Below are 18,712 nucleotides of genomic sequence, written 5' to 3'. Positions count from 1 at the left end.
AAATTCTGGAATAATATAAAATAGCCATATCCCAAAAATGATGCAAAAATGTTGAAAAACAGCAAAGTTATACTTTTTTTTATAAATATTTATCGAACATTTGTATGACAGCTATATGATATAGTCGTCCGATCCGGCCCGTTCCGACATATATAGCAGTGAGAGTATATAGAAGACTATATAGAAGATATGCAAAGTTTCATTCAGATAGCTTTAAAACTGAGGGACTAGTTTGCGTAGAAACCGACAGACGGACAGACAGACGTTGATGCTGATCAAGAATATATATACTTTATAGGGTCGGAAACGTCTCCTTCACTGCGTTGCAAACTTCTGACTGAAATTATAATTTCATCTACTCTTTTTATTATCTTAGAATTTTGGTATAAATTTCATAAAAATAGGAAAACTATATCATATAGCTACCATAGGAGCGATCGGTAGATGTGGAGAAAATGTAAAGCTGTGAATGTAAAACTGTAATAGACACATTCATAAACTGTAACCCAATCCAAAAAAAGGGGAAATGGGTTAGGGCTTGCACAGGTAAATCGCTACCTGACAGGTGTCCATTTTTTTCACTTATTCCTAGCTAAGGTTAGGTTAGGTTAGACCGGAAGGCCCTCGAGGGGCCACACATAGGCCAATATGGCCCATAGCTATTCAGGGAAACTCCTGGATGGACCTAGAGACTATTTATGCGGGTTTCGAGATCCTTGAATATCAGCTGAACCTGAATCACTGCAGGGCAGCGCATGATCTGCTGATGCAGACAGTGCGCGACCTGGACGCGGATGTGGCGGTGCTCAGCGAGCCATACAAGGCTGCAAGCACACATGGTTGGGCCATGGACCGGACTGGCAAAGCTGCGCTGTGGATGTGTGGGCGGGAACCCGCTCACATGTCCGACGTCAGATCGGCGGATGGCTTCGTTCGCGGTAGAGTAGGCGGGGTGTGGGTGTACAGCTGCTACCTGGCACCAAGCCTCACCCTAGAGGCCTTCAGCAGCATCATCGACGAGCTCAGCGATGACATCCGGGGACGGAGCAACACACTAGTGGGCGGCGACTTCAACGCTTGGGCTCAGGATTGGGGGTCGCCCTCAACCAACGCCAGAGGCCGCATCATCCTGGAGGCCTTCGCCTCCCTAGATATCGCTTTGCTCAACGAGGGTACCCAGCATACCTTCAACAGAGCGGGAGCAGGGTCCGTTATAGACCTCACTTACGGTAGCAGTGCACTAGCATGCCTAGCCAGGTGGAGGATCAGCGAGATCTATACAGCCAGCGATCATGAGGCCATCCTCGTCTCCCTCGGCGAGAACTCACCGAGCAGAACTATCCCGCCCAGTGCAAATAAGGCGTTCCGGCAGGACACGCTCAACGCCCAAGTGTTCACGAGCGCCTTAGCGGGCCTAGCGACAGACGAGACGGACAGCTCCAACGATGCTACGCTCAAACTGGCGGTCGCTGTCGAGCGTGCATGCAAGGCAAGCATGCAGCAGCGGAAAACTTTCCGGAAGCACCACTCGCCCGTTTACTGGTGGAACGACGACATTGCCACCTTACGCTCATCTTGCCTCCGAGCTAGGAGGATCGTCCAGAGAGCGCGCGGCTCTCCGAACCTTCTAGCCCGAAGCGAGGAGTACAAGACCGCAAGGTCCGCCCTGAAGAACGCGATTAGGACCAGCAAGAGAGAGTGCTTCCTTAAGCTCTGCGACGACGTCGAGAAGGACCCATGGGGCGGGGCTTATAAAAAGGTGGTGAAGCGCGTGAACGCCGGCAGCAAAGCCCCTTCGGACCCGGAGGCCCTTGAAGGAATAGTTAGGGTGCTTTTCCCAACTGGACAGCCGCTGTACTACCCAGTGAGCAGTGACTCTTGGGAGATATGCCCGGTTTCGGAACAGGAGATTCTAGAGTCTGCGAGGACCCTAAATAATAAGAAGGCACCACGGCTATCTAGTGACTCCCTGCTTACCAGTACATTTTTGGAACTGACCGCTGATGATTGCATGGATCTTATCGCCGCTTGACTGTCTACGAACAAATTGACCGCCTCATGTGGACGGTTTATGCTCTGCGCAAGCTCTGCTGCTTTCCTGATGGCGAATATTTCCGCCTGGAATATACTGCAGTAGTTTGGTAGCTTATACGATAGCCTCATTTTAGGGTCTGAACAGTATATGCCCGCTCCAACTCCTCCTGCCATCTTGGAGCCGTCGGTGTATATATTGATGTATTGAGCATGGTCCTGGCCTGACTTCCAGTCATTTGGTCCCATGAATACTGTTGTGTTTACATCCGGGCACGTTCTGGGTTTCATGTAGTCAGATGTACTGCTCATGTCTCAACCAACTGAACTGTGCCCGAAACCTTGTGGCGACCAGTTTCCTGATGCAACCAGACGTTGTACCGCATTTCCTGGTTTCAGTTGCGCTAATACAGCAGAGTCGGACGCACCACCGATATGTAGACCCAATGCATTAGAGCGGGTGAGAGGCCCCATGTGCTGCTAAGCATCTTCTTGGATGCATATAGCGCTATGGTGGCCTTTTTAACCCTCTCGACTACATTGGCCTTCCACGTCAGCTTGCTGTCAAGTACAATGCCGAGGTATTTGACTTGTGTTTTCAGGGTCAGCCTGGTTTTGTTAATTTTCGGGGGGATCTATTGCGGCACCTTGTATCTCTTGGTGAAGAGAATAAGGTCCGTCTTATCCGCATTGATATTGAGTCTTACCTTCTCCGCACACTCACATATCTCCCTGAGAGTTGTTTCTAAGATCGATCTGAGGGTCGATGGACAGGCTCCCGTGATAATGTCGTCCGCATAAGCTGTTATCTTTGGTGCTTTCCTCTCGAATCTCTTGATTAGGCGTGCCCCTGTGCGCTCCCCTTACCATGGAAGCGGTGCCCAAATCTGATTGTACCCGCCGGCAACTTTGAAGATTTTTTATCCCCAAGTTGATAGCGGGGGACGAGTTGGTCGCTTCTAGGCGATCCATTATTGCGTCCGTGCTAACGTTGTTGAATGCCCCGGATATGTCCACGAACACTCCAAGTGCATATTCCTTATTGTTTAGGGCTCTCTCAATGGTGGCTACCAACGAATGTAGTGCCATCTCCACTGATTTCTCCTTCGTGTAGGCATGCTGGTTGGTCGACAGTTGACTCCCTACATCGTTCCTGATGTATAGGTCCAGCAGCTTTTCAAGCGTTTTAAGTAGGAATGAGGTAAGGCATATCGGTCTGTAATCCTTGGGGCTCATGTGGCTGCACTTTCCTGCTTTAGGCAGGAAGACAATCCGAGAGGTCCTCCATTGGATATGGATATAGCCGTGCTTAAACAAGCTGTATATATTGCGTAGAGCCATGGGGTGATCACTTCCTTGGTCGCCTGCAGCATGGCTAGGATGAATACAACAACTCCGGCAAAAGTTGTTGTTCCAAAGGGAGCGAAAGCTCCAGCCTTTGGTGAATGTTGTTGTTGTCGTTGCATTGTGAACTGCGCAGTGAACGACGAGTGCAGGTGAAGAGGGTGGTGAAGATGCCGCGGTGACTTTGGCCTAAGCCAGAGCGCCCGGTTACAGCCAGAATGCGGAAGATAAACCGAGAGACGCCTCTGACGTCGATCACTGGAGACTTTTTAGCTACAGAGTTGGGGTTGAAAATCTTAAGGGTCTAGCAAGCTCGATAATAGTGCCTTCCGCTATCTATAAGCAACATTTTGTTGGCAAAATTTATATAACAAATAGTTTGTTACTTAAAGAATATACTGTGTAAGTTTCATTATCGAATTCCAACTCTAAGTACCTCAAATCAAGTATGCACGAAAGGTATAAACGTCTTTTTCTCAGCTTATAACGATTCACAAAAAACTATGTATCGGAGTGATTCAAAAATCAAATCATTATGATCAACATGAAATGAAATTAACTTCTATTTGAACCTAAATGAGGGTAATACAAATTAGTAGTACTATTTTTTAAAGAGGGTAAAAAGTGAAATTTGATTTCCTAAAAATAGAATTTGATGCATTGAATTTTTTTATCATAATTTCTGTTTGGGTTTTTAGGTTTAAATATAAGGTAAAGTTGTAATGAACACAGATATTTTATTTTTTCCATAGGTCCGCCATTAAAATATTGTATATAACAAATTTTGTTTATCATCTCTGATTCTCCCTTTAACTATCTCTAAAATTTCACGAAGATTGCTTGACTATTTCCTACATTAAAAATGCACGAAAAATGCCTAAATTTTAACCGTTTACATGTATATCCCCCCCTTAACATCGCCGCCAGCGCAACTCCAACGACCGCTTTGTTTTTGTTGTTGTTGTTCTTCTTTTTTTTCTGTTTTGAACTGTGATAGTCATCTCTGACAGCATTCGGGGTCACGGAGCTTGAGACTGGATCAACGATAAAGGGAAAGCAGCAGCATATGATATGATACCGTCGCCTCGGCAGATTGCGGTTGACGAGGCCTCACAGTGGCGTTGCTTATTTGTTGTTGTACATCACCGTTGCTAAAAAAAGCTTCAGAAAACATAGGTAGTTTAGATTCTGGTACAAGAACTCCAGAGTCTTAATTTTGGAATCGAGTTAATCAATTTTTGATTGGAAATCGTTGGCAACAATACTGCCTTCGCAATGCCACAAGATATTGCCAGAAGAACGCTTTAAAGGCAAGAGATGAATAAACTAAATATCACAAGAACGAATATAGTCTTTTACACCCTTGGATAATCCTGGGCAAAACAAATTAAGCCATTTCAGCATGCATTTCAGCATGACCTGAACTGACAGTACAGTGTGTAAGGGATTTGGCCCGAAGGCTTTAAGGTAGCCAGAGTTTTTACGAATGTTTTTCTTGTGCCTCATTTCCTCAGCGTGCTCTGTGCAAAAATAGATATACTAACTTGATATCTGCTGATTTGTTATCACTTTATTTGCTTTTTTTGTGCAGCTAAAGAAACCTCTAAAACGCCTTAACTTAAAGGTCAATCAGTGGGCCCATATATAGCTCTCCATTTTCGCTGCCATAATGTCTGGATAAGGCAACCGGAACATCATGGTCATTTCCCTTCCTGTGCAAAAAGGAAAATTTCGATTGCTGCAATCGAAATAATTATTACTTAAGTCTGCTTAAGACATTTTGTTGACTCATTAGTCAAAGTAGGCTAGAATAGTCAAAACCACTTCGAACTCTTGAAGCTCTAGGTAGCAACGAAATTTCTCAATGGCTAACACGGCTGCTGGACATTCTTGTTGACTAACGCTTTAATTGCGTTGATCTCTACTTAGCTTTCTAGATATATTTAAATTCAATGAGCTTTTTCGCTTTGTCATCGACAACTGATCTAATATGGCGCGTATACCAATATAGCTGGCATCGCAATGAAGATTCAATGGAGTTATTGAAATAGGCTTGAAGTCGAAACATATTTTAGTTCGTCTATAGCTATTTGGGCTTCGGAGGTCCATTCCAATTAAAATTTTGTTGACATATCTGTGATTGGGCAAATTATGTTAGATCGGAAAAGTTATGGATAAAACCAACCACAAACTCCTTAAAATTCGCGTACCTTGTTTAAGTTCTTTGGCGATGGCCAATTTACGATACAGGGTCAGTGCAAATGCCACTACTACCTATGTACTACCAGTACCAACTACAAACTCTTAAAAATCCTTGTACTTGTTTGAAGTTCTTTGGCGATGAAGAATATTAAGTATCGAATAGCAATGTAATGAAAAATAGTACTCCCAATCAATTCAATACTTGTGTCATATGTGAGTTTTAAGTTGAAGGTTTTTTTTACTTACTTATAGGCATATTCCAGATTGTCGCCACATCCGCCCCAAGACCAATCGTCATGAAGTTGTTTTGGCCGAGTGCCACGAGAACAGCCACAAGAAGCTAATTGGCCATCCCTACAGGCACGTGCTATGAAACTGGTCACTGTTGCGGCGGCAAGAGCGTGAATAAATGCCATTTCAGGTGCCGCTGAAATGAAGAAATAATAACAATATTATTTTATTTTACATAATCATATTTTTTGGAATTACAACGACTTTTGAAGCGAAAACAATTTTCATTCAGCAACTTCTGGCTGTCCCTAAACAGTCCTTTTAATATTATTTTTGATAATATCCTATTGCGACAAGGGTTACTTTTAATTTTTTTCACTAGTCCAAATGAATATGAAATATTACTTAGTCTAACAATTTGTATTCTTATTACCTAAACATAATAAGTTGTTTTATCATTACTTTACTAATTTCAATCAATGGCTGTATATATTTAATTTTATTGTTCTTTTTTTTGTATAGTTTATTAACTAATTTAAGGATATGTAATATTCCTATTGTCTATTTTATTACTTTACATATTCTTTAATCAAATCTTGAAATTGAGATCCCTATGATTTTATAATAATGTGGTAGGTTGTTCCATGAACGGATAGCATTTATAAAGAACTGTCGGTTTGAGCATAAAGTTTTATATCTGGGCCATATCAAGTTATTTGTCCTGTGAGAAACGCAAGTTTATCGAACAGATACTTTGGCTCTTTCGATATTATTTTATGAAAGTAAGTAAGAGTCCTATAAGTAATCTACGAAGTCAAGTTAAATATTAGTAATACTAATTTTTATTACCCCCATTTAGATTCAAATAGAAGATCATTTCATGCTCATGATCATATTAATTGTTGATTCGCTTCAATATAATACATAGTTTTTTGTCAATCGTGTCCATAGCATAAGTAAAACTGCAAAAATTGGAAGCTGAGAAAAATACGTTTAACGCCACAGTAGCGCCTTTTCTCATTCAGCTTTGCAAAAATCCTATCTTTTGAACCAAATAAGGTAATCAAATAATTTAAACGGCATTGGACATGTAACTGTTTTAAAATATATATATATAATGCATAATGTACTACGCCCACAAAATCGCCTTTTTAAAGGGTATTAAAGTGAAAAAATAATTTTTTTTCATTGAAAACAATTTTTTTTAAATATATTTTTTATTTAATTTTTTATTTTTATGAGTAGATTCGGTTTATGTCGTTGCATTTTCACAGACGCAGCTCGACGCAGCCGATGAAAGGTAATTCTGGTTCAGGAAAGATCCACGTAACTTATAGACATAGTGAAGTCGGTGGCTTTCATCGGCTTCAGAAGGTATAGATTACTTTAGGCAGAAAAAGGTGAAAAAATGGACACCTGGCAGGTAGCGATTTACCTGTTCAAGCCCAAACCAAACCGTATTTTTAGGTTCATTAACAGTTTATGAATGTATCTATCATTTAAAGTAAAAACCATGAGCATTGGTTTTATGGTTTTTGTGTAATATTATCTGAAAGTTGACCAATTTACCCATTTTTTTTTGGTATGATGCAAAAAACGAATAAAAGTTCAACTTTGAATGCTCATATCTTCTACAAAAAAATCGTAAAATATATTTTATTGCAGATTCTGAATCCTTGGGAAATTTACTGTCAATAAGTATGGTTAAAATCGTTTTTGCGAACATGACTTTTTCGATTTTTGCAACGCTAATTGTTCGAGAGGCGCTACTGTGCAACGTCCGTTAAACAGAATCCAAACTCAAACAAGAAAGGAAGCTTACTTCGGCACACCGAAGTTTTTATACCCTTGCAGATTGGTTTTGATATTTATATTAAAAATTTAAATGTTGAAAACACACACTAAACAGAGTTTCATTACATTTTACCTATACTTATTATGTTTACAGTTTGACAGTTACAGTTTTACATTCACAGCTTTACATTTTCTCCACATCTACCGATCGCTCCTATGGTAGCTATATGATATAGTTTTCCGATTTTTATGAAATTTATATCAAAATTCTAAGATAATAAAAAGCTTATATCTCAGAGTAGATGAAAATAGGTTGAACAACGACGGAGTTATAATTTTTTTCTATTAATTTCCCGATCGTTCCTATGGCAGCTATAAGATATAGTCGTCCGATTTTCATGAAATTTTTACTGAAATTCTGAAATAATATAAATTAGCCATATCTTAAAAATGGTGCAAAAATGTTGAAAAAAAGCCAAGTTTTATTTTTTTTTCTAAAAATTTATCGAACATTTGTATGGCAGCTATATGATATCGTCGTCCGATCCAGCCCGTTCCGACAAATGTAGCAGTGAGAGTATATAGAAGACTATATGCAAAGTTTCATTCGGATAGCTTTAAAACTGAGGGACTAGCTTGCGTAGAAACGGACAGACGGACGGACGGACAGACGGACGGACAGACAGACATGGCTAGATCGACTCGGCTGATGATGCTGATCAAGAATATATATACTTTATAGGGTCGGAAAGGTCTCCTTCACTGCGTTGCAAACTTCAGTGAAATGCATCTTAAGGGGGGTAAGGTTAATTCGGTGCAAAAATGCCCTTTTTTCAAAAAAACGAAATGGCTAAAGTTAGCTTAACGAATTAAATACCATAAAATAACACAACATTTAAACAGTTTTTGATAATTTTTGTATTAATTAACATTTAGAGGTAGAGGAGTTATATGGAATCTCCCGAGTCGCCTCCAAAAAAAGTTGGTTTGCGGTGTACATCCTAACTGTCCACAAAATCATCCGATCTACACAAATTATACCTTATTTGATAAAGGATAAGTGTCCCGAGGTATTCACGAAGCGTTTTTATTTTTAAAATTTTTTCCCGATTTTTTATTAAAATTTGAAGTCAAAACCACGATTTTTGACTCAAAAAATTAGTTAATTTGTTAAATAAAAAATATAATAAAATTAATAATTAAAAAAAGCTCGACGTGAGTACCTGTAGAATTACCTAAAGAAGCTATGTTCCAAATTTCAAACCGATTGGTCTAGTAGATTTTGAGTTATCGTGTACACCGATTTTCAAAATGGCATTTTTCAGGAGAGCGCTTTAAGGGGGGATATATGTACATGTAAACCAAATTTTTTTTGGCAATTTTTTTTTTTGGTTTAAAAAATGGTTATTACTTAAAGAATATACTGTGTAAATTTCATTATCGAATTCCAACTTTAGGTGCCTCAAATCAAGTATGCACGGAAGGTTCACTAGTGTTAACGTGGGCGCATCAAAAACTTTAATCGTCATTTTCTCAACTTCTAATTTTGGCATTTCTACCTATGCTATGGACACGATTCACAAAAAACTACGTAACATATCGGAGTGAATCAAAAATTATTATGATCAGCATGAAATTATCTTCTATTTGAACCTAAATGGTTGTTATAAAACTTAGTATTACTATTTTTTAAGAGGGTGGGAAGTTAAAACTTATCACCTGAAAATGGCATTTTTTCCTTCAAATCAAAATTTATTTTTTTTGTCTTGATTTCTTTTTGGTTTTTTAGGTTCAAATAGAAGATAAAGGTGTAATGAATACAAAAAAATTTAGTTTACGGATTTCGGACAGGAATTACGAGCTCTATCGTGTCCATAGCACGGCAACTCAAAGCTCGTGGCGCTACGGCATATGTTCCATAAGTCCGCCATTTTGTAAAATATTGTTTATAACTAATTTTTTTTATCATCTCTGATTATACTTTTAACTATATCCAAAGTTTCACGACGATTGCTTGACTATTTCTTATAAAAAAAAATTTACGTAAAATGGCCAAATTTTGACCGCTTACATGTATATCCCCCCTTAAACTGAGATTCTCATGCATTGAACACCAACCGACCTTCGTTCAACTCCACATAACTTCGTCAATTTTACTATGATCGATGTAAAACTTGGACACAATATTCTTAAGATGTTAAACTTTCAAAATAAAAAATAAAAAAAAATTTTCGAAAAAAAATTTAATACCTTACCCTTAATACCCTTAAAGAAAGAAATTACTTATTGTGCAAATGCTCTATTAAATCGGACAATTGCAGAACGTTAAAATTAAAGCAATAAACAAATTCAGAAAATATAATTTGTCAGACTATTAAAAACAACTATTAGAAATAAAAGAACGAAGTTTCAAAATAATAAGAATATTTTAAATTTAGAAAAAATTAGTAACGATACTTTCTGAAATGCTCTCCTGAATCTTGGAGAACCAGAATGTAAGCTCATTAACAATAAAAAATACCCAATTTCAAAGATGCTGCCAGGCACCATACTGCATACTCCATAACAATGAAACTGAATAGGGTCCTTTACCATACAATACCGTAACTTAACATTAACTATCGGCGAAATCGCGTACAAGTCTAGAGTCAACGTTATAGTCTGCAGAGATTAGAACTGGGGATCCTCGATGAGCGTGATGGACGATTTTCTGTATTTTATACCTAACTGTATATGGTAGTCGTTTAAAACTAAGCCCTGGTGCCAAGTCTCAACGCCATCTATGATAGGTGGCCTGGGAGCTTCCCGCAACTCCATATGGCTGCACCGCGGGCAGCAATCTGTTGCAATACTCCTTTTGCTTTTGCGTTGTAGGGTTCGCTCAATATAGCAATGTCGATGTTCTGCTCGATGGCCATCTGAATATATCTTTTGTTGCTCTGCAGTGGTTAAATTTAAGGCTTTGAAGGCCTTCTGGCATGTGTTGTTTGTGACCCTTCATCTAAAGCCGGACTTCTGAGTGGCGAAGTGTGCCGGAATCCCATGCATTTGTAGCACTGCCTCTGATGCGACAGACAACCCATTCGATCCGAATTTTGCCCTTCTCAAGCAACCTCCGCATATGCCCAGGTCTGAGGTTTGTTTGCGTTCCGCGGAACGCTTTCCGTATCCTGAGTGCAGCGCCGCTAGGGGTGTCACAACCCTCTCCCGTAAATAGGGCCAGGGTGGCCTCCTCCCCATTGGTAATTTCGGATCTCCACTTGGAACATCTCTTGAATAACAGCCACATCCGCTTTACCGATAATTGCCTTTAAGAACACCCTTAGGTGCCGGGTAGATGGGTCCAGGGACTTTGTGTATCCTTAGAAAAAGTCCGCCATTGGCTGGCTTTCGTTGACCTTGTACGTTGTCTATCAGTCTCTGGAGGGAAAGTCGGTTTTGACAATCTTCACATGTCTGCATTTTAATAGAATAGCGTCAGCGCGTCCTGGACATAGCAGTGTGAGACGCACGTTCTGCCATGTCGCATGTTCTGGCCTGGTCACGCGTGATTTATTAGGAGTCGCGCCTACCAGCGTGGGGTGGTCTACTAGCTTACACTCGAGGTGGAGCCATTGGTTTGGCCGTCAGTCAGCGCGAAGGTGAAACAGCAGCTTCTTCGTGGACTGTAATAAATCGATCGTACCGCGTGACATGGCGGACCACCTTTTATACCCTTGCATGGTATTATAATTTCAGTCAGAAGTTTGCAACGCAGTGAAGGAGACCTTTTCGACACTATAAAGTATATATATTCTTGATCAGCATCAACAGCCGAGTCGATCTAGCCATGTCTGTCCGTCCGTCCTTCTGTCCGTCTGTCCGTTTCTACGCAAAATAGTCCTTCAGTTTTAAAGCTATCTGAATGAAACTTTGCATATCTTCTATATAGTCTTCTATATACTCTCACTGCTACATTTGTCGGAACGGGCTGGATCGGACGACTATATCATATAGCTGACATACAAATGTTCGATAAATTTTTAGAAAAAAAATAAAACTTGGCTGTTTTTCAAAATTTTTGTACCATTTTTGAGATGTGTCTATTTTATATTATTATTTTAGATTTTCGGTTTTAATTTTATGAAAATCGGATATATATTATAGCTGTCATACGAACGATCCGGAAATTAATAGAAAAAAAAATTATAACTTCGTTGTTTTTCAACGAAAGTCGGAAAACTATATCATATACAGTGACGAACTTAATTTTTGGCACAGTTGGCATGTCTGACTTTGGCACCGTTTTTCTCCATTAAATATAGCGATATTTACATGAAACAAATTTTATTTAAATATTGTGATAAATTTCCAACTTAATGAACTTAGTTTTATCCTTTTATATCCTTCCTATAATTTATAAAAATTTAAAAACTAAAAAAACTGCTACATATCCCTGAACAAAATTATTGGCACACCTAACCAAAAATATTAAAAAAGTTCAAAATGAAACGGTTTTTAGTATAAATTAATATTTTGTGGCTAAGCTCTTATGTTTTATGACCGTTTGGGGTCGAAAAAACCAAAGTTTGGGTGGTTCCCATTCGTATTTTAAAGCACCCCCCGGTAAATGCTACCTTTAGCTCGACCTTTGTTGATATATTGCGCTTTTTAGCAGTCTGTCCAATTCTTCCCACAAATCTTCGATGGGGATTGGATCTGGAGATCGTGGTGGATGTAATAAAGGGTATTTCTGAAAATTTACCAGCCACATACGCACATAATGAACCGTATTATCTTGCTGAAAAGTGAATGTGACTGGTAAGTTCAACTTATCGGCTCTTTTTTAAAGATATATCTTTAGGATATCTTAAAAATTTGTTTTGTCCATTATGCCGTATATGAATTCCAGTTCTCCGGCACCAGCAGCACACATGTAGCCCCACACAATTACGATATTACCACTACGTTTCAAAGACGTTACAAGTTTCTCTTTTTGGAGTTCCGTACTGGGCTTTCTTCTTACTGTTTTGCAGCCATCCGATTGGAAAATGTTTAATTTTTTTTCATCAGAAGGGATAAAATTGTTTTAAAAGTCAACTGCTTGCTTAAATATTTTTTTGAATAGGCTAAAAGCTTCTGTTGATTGACTTTTAAAATGAGTTGTTTTCGGCTAGCAACGAGAAACTGTAGTTAGCTACATACAGTGTCCGCCAAACCGAAATAGGGTGAGTATCTTAACCGAATTAATTTTTAAACTCTTCTACAACCTGTGTTGAAGAGATTTTTGGGTTCAGCTTATCCTTCCTGATGATAGTGACCCAGTCCCGGTCGGTCAAATCCTTAGGTCGTTAAGAGTGCTTAGCATTCTCGCTCTATAAGGCTCTCTTTAACCACTGTACAATGCTCTAAATGGTAAAACGGGATTTATTTATCATTTCCCCAATCCTCAGCATACGATTTGCCCTTATTATGTAAGTACAAAACTATTTTCCGTTGAAATTCGATAGTTTACTTTTGTTTGCCCAACATTTTGGTAAAATTCGCTACTTTGGCTTAGAAAATAAGCGCTTCGACGATTTTAAGTGAAAATTTTATCAACAAGCATATTCTAAATAAAGATAACAAGGCTTCCCAGATGAAAAAAGTTAACAGATCGATCAAATTTTTACAAAATAATACTCTATGTGCCAAGTGTGCCAATAATTTTGTTCAGGGAAATGTAGAAGTTTTTTTAGTTTTTTAATTTTTATAAATTAATGGAATGATATAAAAGGATAAAACTAAGTTAATTTTGTTGGAAATTGATCAATGTATTTAAATAAAATTTGTTTCATGTAAATATCGCTATATTTAATGGAGAAAAACGGTGCCAAAGTTAGACATGCCAACTGTGCCAAAAATTAAGTTCGTCACTGTAGCTGCAAAATAAACCGATCTGTAGATGTAGAGAAAATGTAAAGCTGAGAGAATGCAAAACTGTAACAGTCAAACTGTAAACATAATAAGTATAGTTAAAATGTAATGAAATAATATCTGCAAGGGTATACAAACTTCGGCGTGCCGAAGTTAGCTTCCTATTTGTTTTTTATTAATTTTGGTATAGGTAAACTGGGCGAACATGTCACCTCCAAGCTTCTCGATTAAAGCTGACGCATTTACTTCAATTTGCTGGTTCTTATGCGCCCCAGCCTTCTTACTTATGGTCTTATGATACTCTAATGGAGCTTTCATTAACCACATACTTCATTGGGATCTTTAAAGACACAGTTATATATGTGTTATTTTGCTTGGATTACTTTGGTAAAACGACTATGGTCACACCGATCGAAAAAGGTAAATAATAATAAAGGACGAATATTTTATGTAAATCTATGGATTTTCGCGGCAATGAAGTAGCTAATGCATTATTCTAATACATTAAAGTGGCACATAGTCTTCTTGCTCGCACTTGTGTAAAACGCTAAAGCGCTGCCAAATCTTTAATGAAATGTCTAAATGTCTAAAATGTCACCAGCATTATACAAAATCGAAGCTATACCAAAATACACAAACAAAGCACAAAACACGATAAATCACTAAATTAAAAAAAAAAACACTCAATCGTATAAAACAATAATATGCCTTTTGCTAATGGTCTTATGATACTGTAATGAAGTTTTCATTAATCAGCTACTTCATTAGGACCGTGAAAGAGGCAACTATATGTGTTATTTCGCTTGGATACCTGCAGTGCCATAAGTCGTCAATATGCCTCTGTCATCAACAATTCATCAACGTTCCGACTGCGACGTCGACAGAATCGACGCTCTGCCGACTGCTACTTGAACCCGAACTGCTTTCGAGTACCCGAACTCCCTTTGAGTCAGATTCCTCGGTGCAAGTAAAAAAAAATCCCATGAGTTTAGTTTACATTCCGACCGGCTACTGAAAAAGTTTTTCGAAGTTCGTACCAAAATTCCTTTCACCTCCTTTTCCTGGCGACATGTCCAAAGAACAAAAAAAAAATGCATTGGCTTTGTTTATTGAAGTCCGAAACAATGTAGGAAACGCGACTTCTACATGCTTTCGGCAACGGTAATTTTCCAAGCTTCGACTGCATATTTTCGAAGAAGCGGCACACGACAGTCCCGCAAATTAGAGAGAGATGGTGATAGAGTGAAGAAAGGGGGAAAAAAAACTTTGCTTTGGCCGTAACCAAAAGTGTTCACTCGAAAAGGGCGTCTATTTTCAAAAGGCAGTGTGATCCCGTTAACAGCCTCAAAATGTCCTGTACGGTCTCTCCCTCTCCCTTTGGACTTCCACTCCATAGTGCTTTCAGTCCGCTCTCCCAAGCTAGGTTAAAGTTTTTTTGTATTTAGTACCAATTTACTTCTCGTTGAATAAATACTTCCGACGCAAAAACCCGAAAGTCTCCGAATTCTTATTTCGAGTGCATTTCACGTTAAAGCCGCCCCTCCAATTCATAAATTCATCCGCATCAGCTCCGGTGGCTTTAACACCCCACAAAGATAAGTATTGATATTTCTGCCGATTATTGTCTAAATCGAATTCCAAGTCTGATTGATAGACACAACGGCAGTACCTTCCAATTCCAAATCCAGAATTATTCATTTTTCAGATTTTCTAAATTTGTTTAAAAATTTCTGTCGCGAAATCCAAGTGTGTGTTTAAATAAATACCATAGCCACAATTGAGAATTCAATTCCAAATAATTCCTAATTATTTTTCGTTTACTGTGTTCCCGCTAGCATTCATTTTCATTTACAGTGAGTCACAAAAGTATTCGTTGCAAAGGAGGTCTTGAGGAAAATGTCAACTTTCACTAGCTAAAAGCTTCAAAATGTGAAAAAATGGATTACTATCCCAAAGATGTATATTTTGTTTAGCATATGACAAAAAAAAACTTAGAGAAAACTTTTTCAAAAACAAGCTACAGACAAATATATAAAACTAAATCGATTTTTATGCTCACAAAAGTATTCGTTTCTGAGATTTTTTTTTTATTATTTTTTCTTTTTTTCGTGGGTTAGTGCAACTTTTTCAGTATTCTGGTTGGGAATACATTTTAAAATTTAATTCATGGAAAAACACAACATTTAAGCGTCATTGTGGGTCGTAATCAATTACAAAATGCCGAATAGTACGGAGTCAAAACATTTTCCAGAAGAAAATTACTTTACACCTACACAATGAGGGTTGATCCTTAAAATATATTTCTGGTATGTTTGATAATAGTCCTCTTACCATAATAAGCGTGGTTTTTCTACTGAAATCAAGAAATTTCCTGGAAAATAAGCCGCGTTTTGGCCGAATATAGTAATTGAAAATCAGAGAAGATAGAACAATTCTTAAAAAAAAACAGGAAAGGCATACATTTATAGGCTGCAAAAATTAACACCGCCATGACCACATCCTAAGGAACAAATGTATCCACTTAAACTATCGGAACAGTTCCTAGAAGCCATGATGAGGATGGTAGAAGCCCTAAAATAAAATCCTTGTTTTCACCTATCAATATGCCGAAGCTATTTTCTTTGATATAGCGTATTTGAACCAAATTTGAGAGTATTCAGGGCAAGTAATATTAAGTAAAAAAGGTTTTCAATGTTTAGGGATCGGATTGAGAAGGGATAGTTTGCCGCAAGCCCGGAAAAGCCCTCAAGTTAAAAAATTATACAGCAACAGTAAAGCACGTCAGAGGTTCTGTTCTAGTTTAGGGTGTCTGTCCGCCCCAGGAGTTGGAAATATGTTTTTTTTAGACAGGATAATAATTGCTGATATATATTTAAATATATTAAGGTGTATTTTACTCTCTAGTGGCACCCTAATGTGTCCAGAACCCGACAAGTTCAATTTCCACCAGTACAATAGCGCCGAACAAACGACTTTTAAAATCAAGATGTGGGTGTTGTACTATTGAAACCAGACTAAAACTCCTTCACAGAGCCCAGACGTTAGCCCTACTGAAAATCTATGACACCATCTTAAGCTAAAATTCCAGGAACAGCGGATTTTTGCCGAAAAAGGAACTTAAAGATATAATGTGGAAGAAATGGTCGAATATATCCTGAAAGAGGTGCCCAAAATGGGTAAAGCCAATGCAAGGACGATTATAAGCTATTAAATAAAGCAAAGGATTGCACATAAGATATAACACAATAAAAAAAATAATAAATATTTAATGGCGAAACAAAAAAACGAATACTTTTGTGACATGAAATTTTGTAGTTCAAATGAATTTCTTAGAAAAAAACAGCAATGAAGCTAGTTTTTTAACAACTTTTTGTTGTTTTCCTATTGTTTAATATCTGAGCAACATAAAATAAAAACTAAAGTTATCAATTTGATACTTAATCATTAAAAAAATAACATAATTATTCGTCGGGAACCTTGCAACGAATACTTTTGTGACTCACTGTACATACATACTCAATACAGTCCACTTCACTTATCTACAACCGCTGCCATAAAAATTACTCCACAAAACTTACATAAATATATCCACATATTTATATATATATATTATATATAAATATGTCGCAGTTCTCAGAATAGTTTGAATTCTAAAGATATTTGGCGCTCACTTTTGGATGTCGCTGAGCATGTGACATTGGTTCCTGGTAAGATATGGATTCTGGGAATTCCTTGCTGCTGTACTCGTAGCGCGACGGTATTGCCAGCTCTTTTAAAGAGCGGCGTAACCGTTGAGTGAGGCCCGGTCGCCCAAGAGAGAAAGAGAGAGAGAGAATTGAAGAGTGGCATAAGTATAAAAGCCCTGGAATGGTAAAGTGAGCACACATTTGAATTTGACTCTTGGGGCGATCGGGACTGACTGAGCTATCGAATATGGCAGAACCCGAAAATACTCCTTTTCCGTTATCAGAAGTGGGATCGGCCCTGAAAGTGCTATTGCTACATTAGAAGCATAAAATCGTGCCTTGTTGGAACTTAGAGCTGGACAAAAACATCGGCGATGTATCGATACATCGATGTTTTTCAAAAATCGGGAAACATCAAGGTTTCAAAACATCGATGTTCGATGCTTTTTTCTTTTAACAGATATCAAATGACACCGCTTTCAAAACATGCGTTTTGAAATACTTTTGCGTTCCGGCAACCTCTACTGAAAGTGAGAGCATGGCAGGTAGCAAGGCAGGCCTTGTTGTCAGCGAAAAGCGAAGCTCGCTTAAGCCAAAAAATGTTAATATGTTATTATTTTTAAACAAAAACGATTGGATACCTTAAGTTAAGTTATTTTACTTTTCTTTTGAGTAGAACTCGATATTGTTTTCTGTTTTAAGCCTAGTACTCTGACGAGAAAAACCCGCTGTCTAAATTAGACAGCGGAATCGCTGTTTATTTCGCTACCGAGCTAGTGTGACCAAAAAAAATTAAGGAAAATCCTGAAATGCCATGAAAATTTACTTTTTATGGCGTTTAAGGATTTTCTTTGGTCACACTGGACAGCTGTTTGTAAACAAATATTCAAAAAAAATATTAAAAATATTAATAAATATGGCATTAAAATGTCCTTTGTGGGTTAAATTCCATATTATGGGCTTCCCCTTGACAGCCCCTATCAATGCCACCTTTTTCCTTCAACTTTCCCTCCATTAGGGGTGTCTAAATAAATCAAATGAATTATTTAGACAGCGCGATATCAGCTGTTTACTATCTTGATCTGGCAACGCCATTCAATTTTCGCAGGGTTCATTTTCGTCGTCAGAGTACCGGAAAAAACGACGTGGCTAAAAGTTCTTCTTCTTCTTTTTTCGACACCGTTTTATTTATATGGAGTTTGGCCGCTGTCTAAATATATACAGCGGATTTTTCTCGTCAGAGTACTAGGCTTTAGTTTTAATTGAAGTGTGATTTAGTTTTTATTTTTGTTTTGAAGGAAGGAGAAGAAATACAAGCAGAAATACATGGATCTCAAATAAAGCGTAATTTTTCATCAAGAGCTTTTACACATTTGATTTATTTACGGTATGATATGTAGTAAAATACATTTTTTCAAAAACACACCCTAAAATAATTCGATGTATCGATACATGAAAAACATCGAAACATCGATGCAGGTAAACATCGATTATTTTCCAGCTCTATTGGAACTAATGAAATCAATTAA

The 18,712-nt window shown here is 38.1% G+C and overlaps 1 protein-coding gene across 5 annotated transcripts in view; it reads right to left on the bottom strand.

Moving 5' to 3' along the window:
- The window catches only part of Wnt5 (Wnt oncogene analog 5), a 166,720-nt gene that overhangs the window by 36,291 nt on the left and 111,717 nt on the right, over positions 1 to 18,712 (bottom strand). For all 5 annotated transcript variants that reach the window (XM_070288060.1, XM_070288071.1, XM_041776506.2 and 2 more), the window contains one exon: positions 5,824 to 6,004. In XM_070288060.1, the coding sequence (XP_070144161.1) occupies positions 5,824 to 6,004 (181 nt within the window). The remainder of the gene's footprint in view (positions 1 to 5,823; positions 6,005 to 18,712) is intronic.

This window comes from Drosophila kikkawai, chromosome 2L, assembly GCF_030179895.1.
Source record: "Drosophila kikkawai strain 14028-0561.14 chromosome 2L, DkikHiC1v2, whole genome shotgun sequence".
In the NCBI taxonomy this organism is placed as follows: domain Eukaryota; kingdom Metazoa; phylum Arthropoda; class Insecta; order Diptera; family Drosophilidae; genus Drosophila; species Drosophila kikkawai.
The sequence above is the reverse complement of the archived record's forward strand: the minus strand, read 5'-3'. Positions and strand labels throughout refer to the sequence as shown.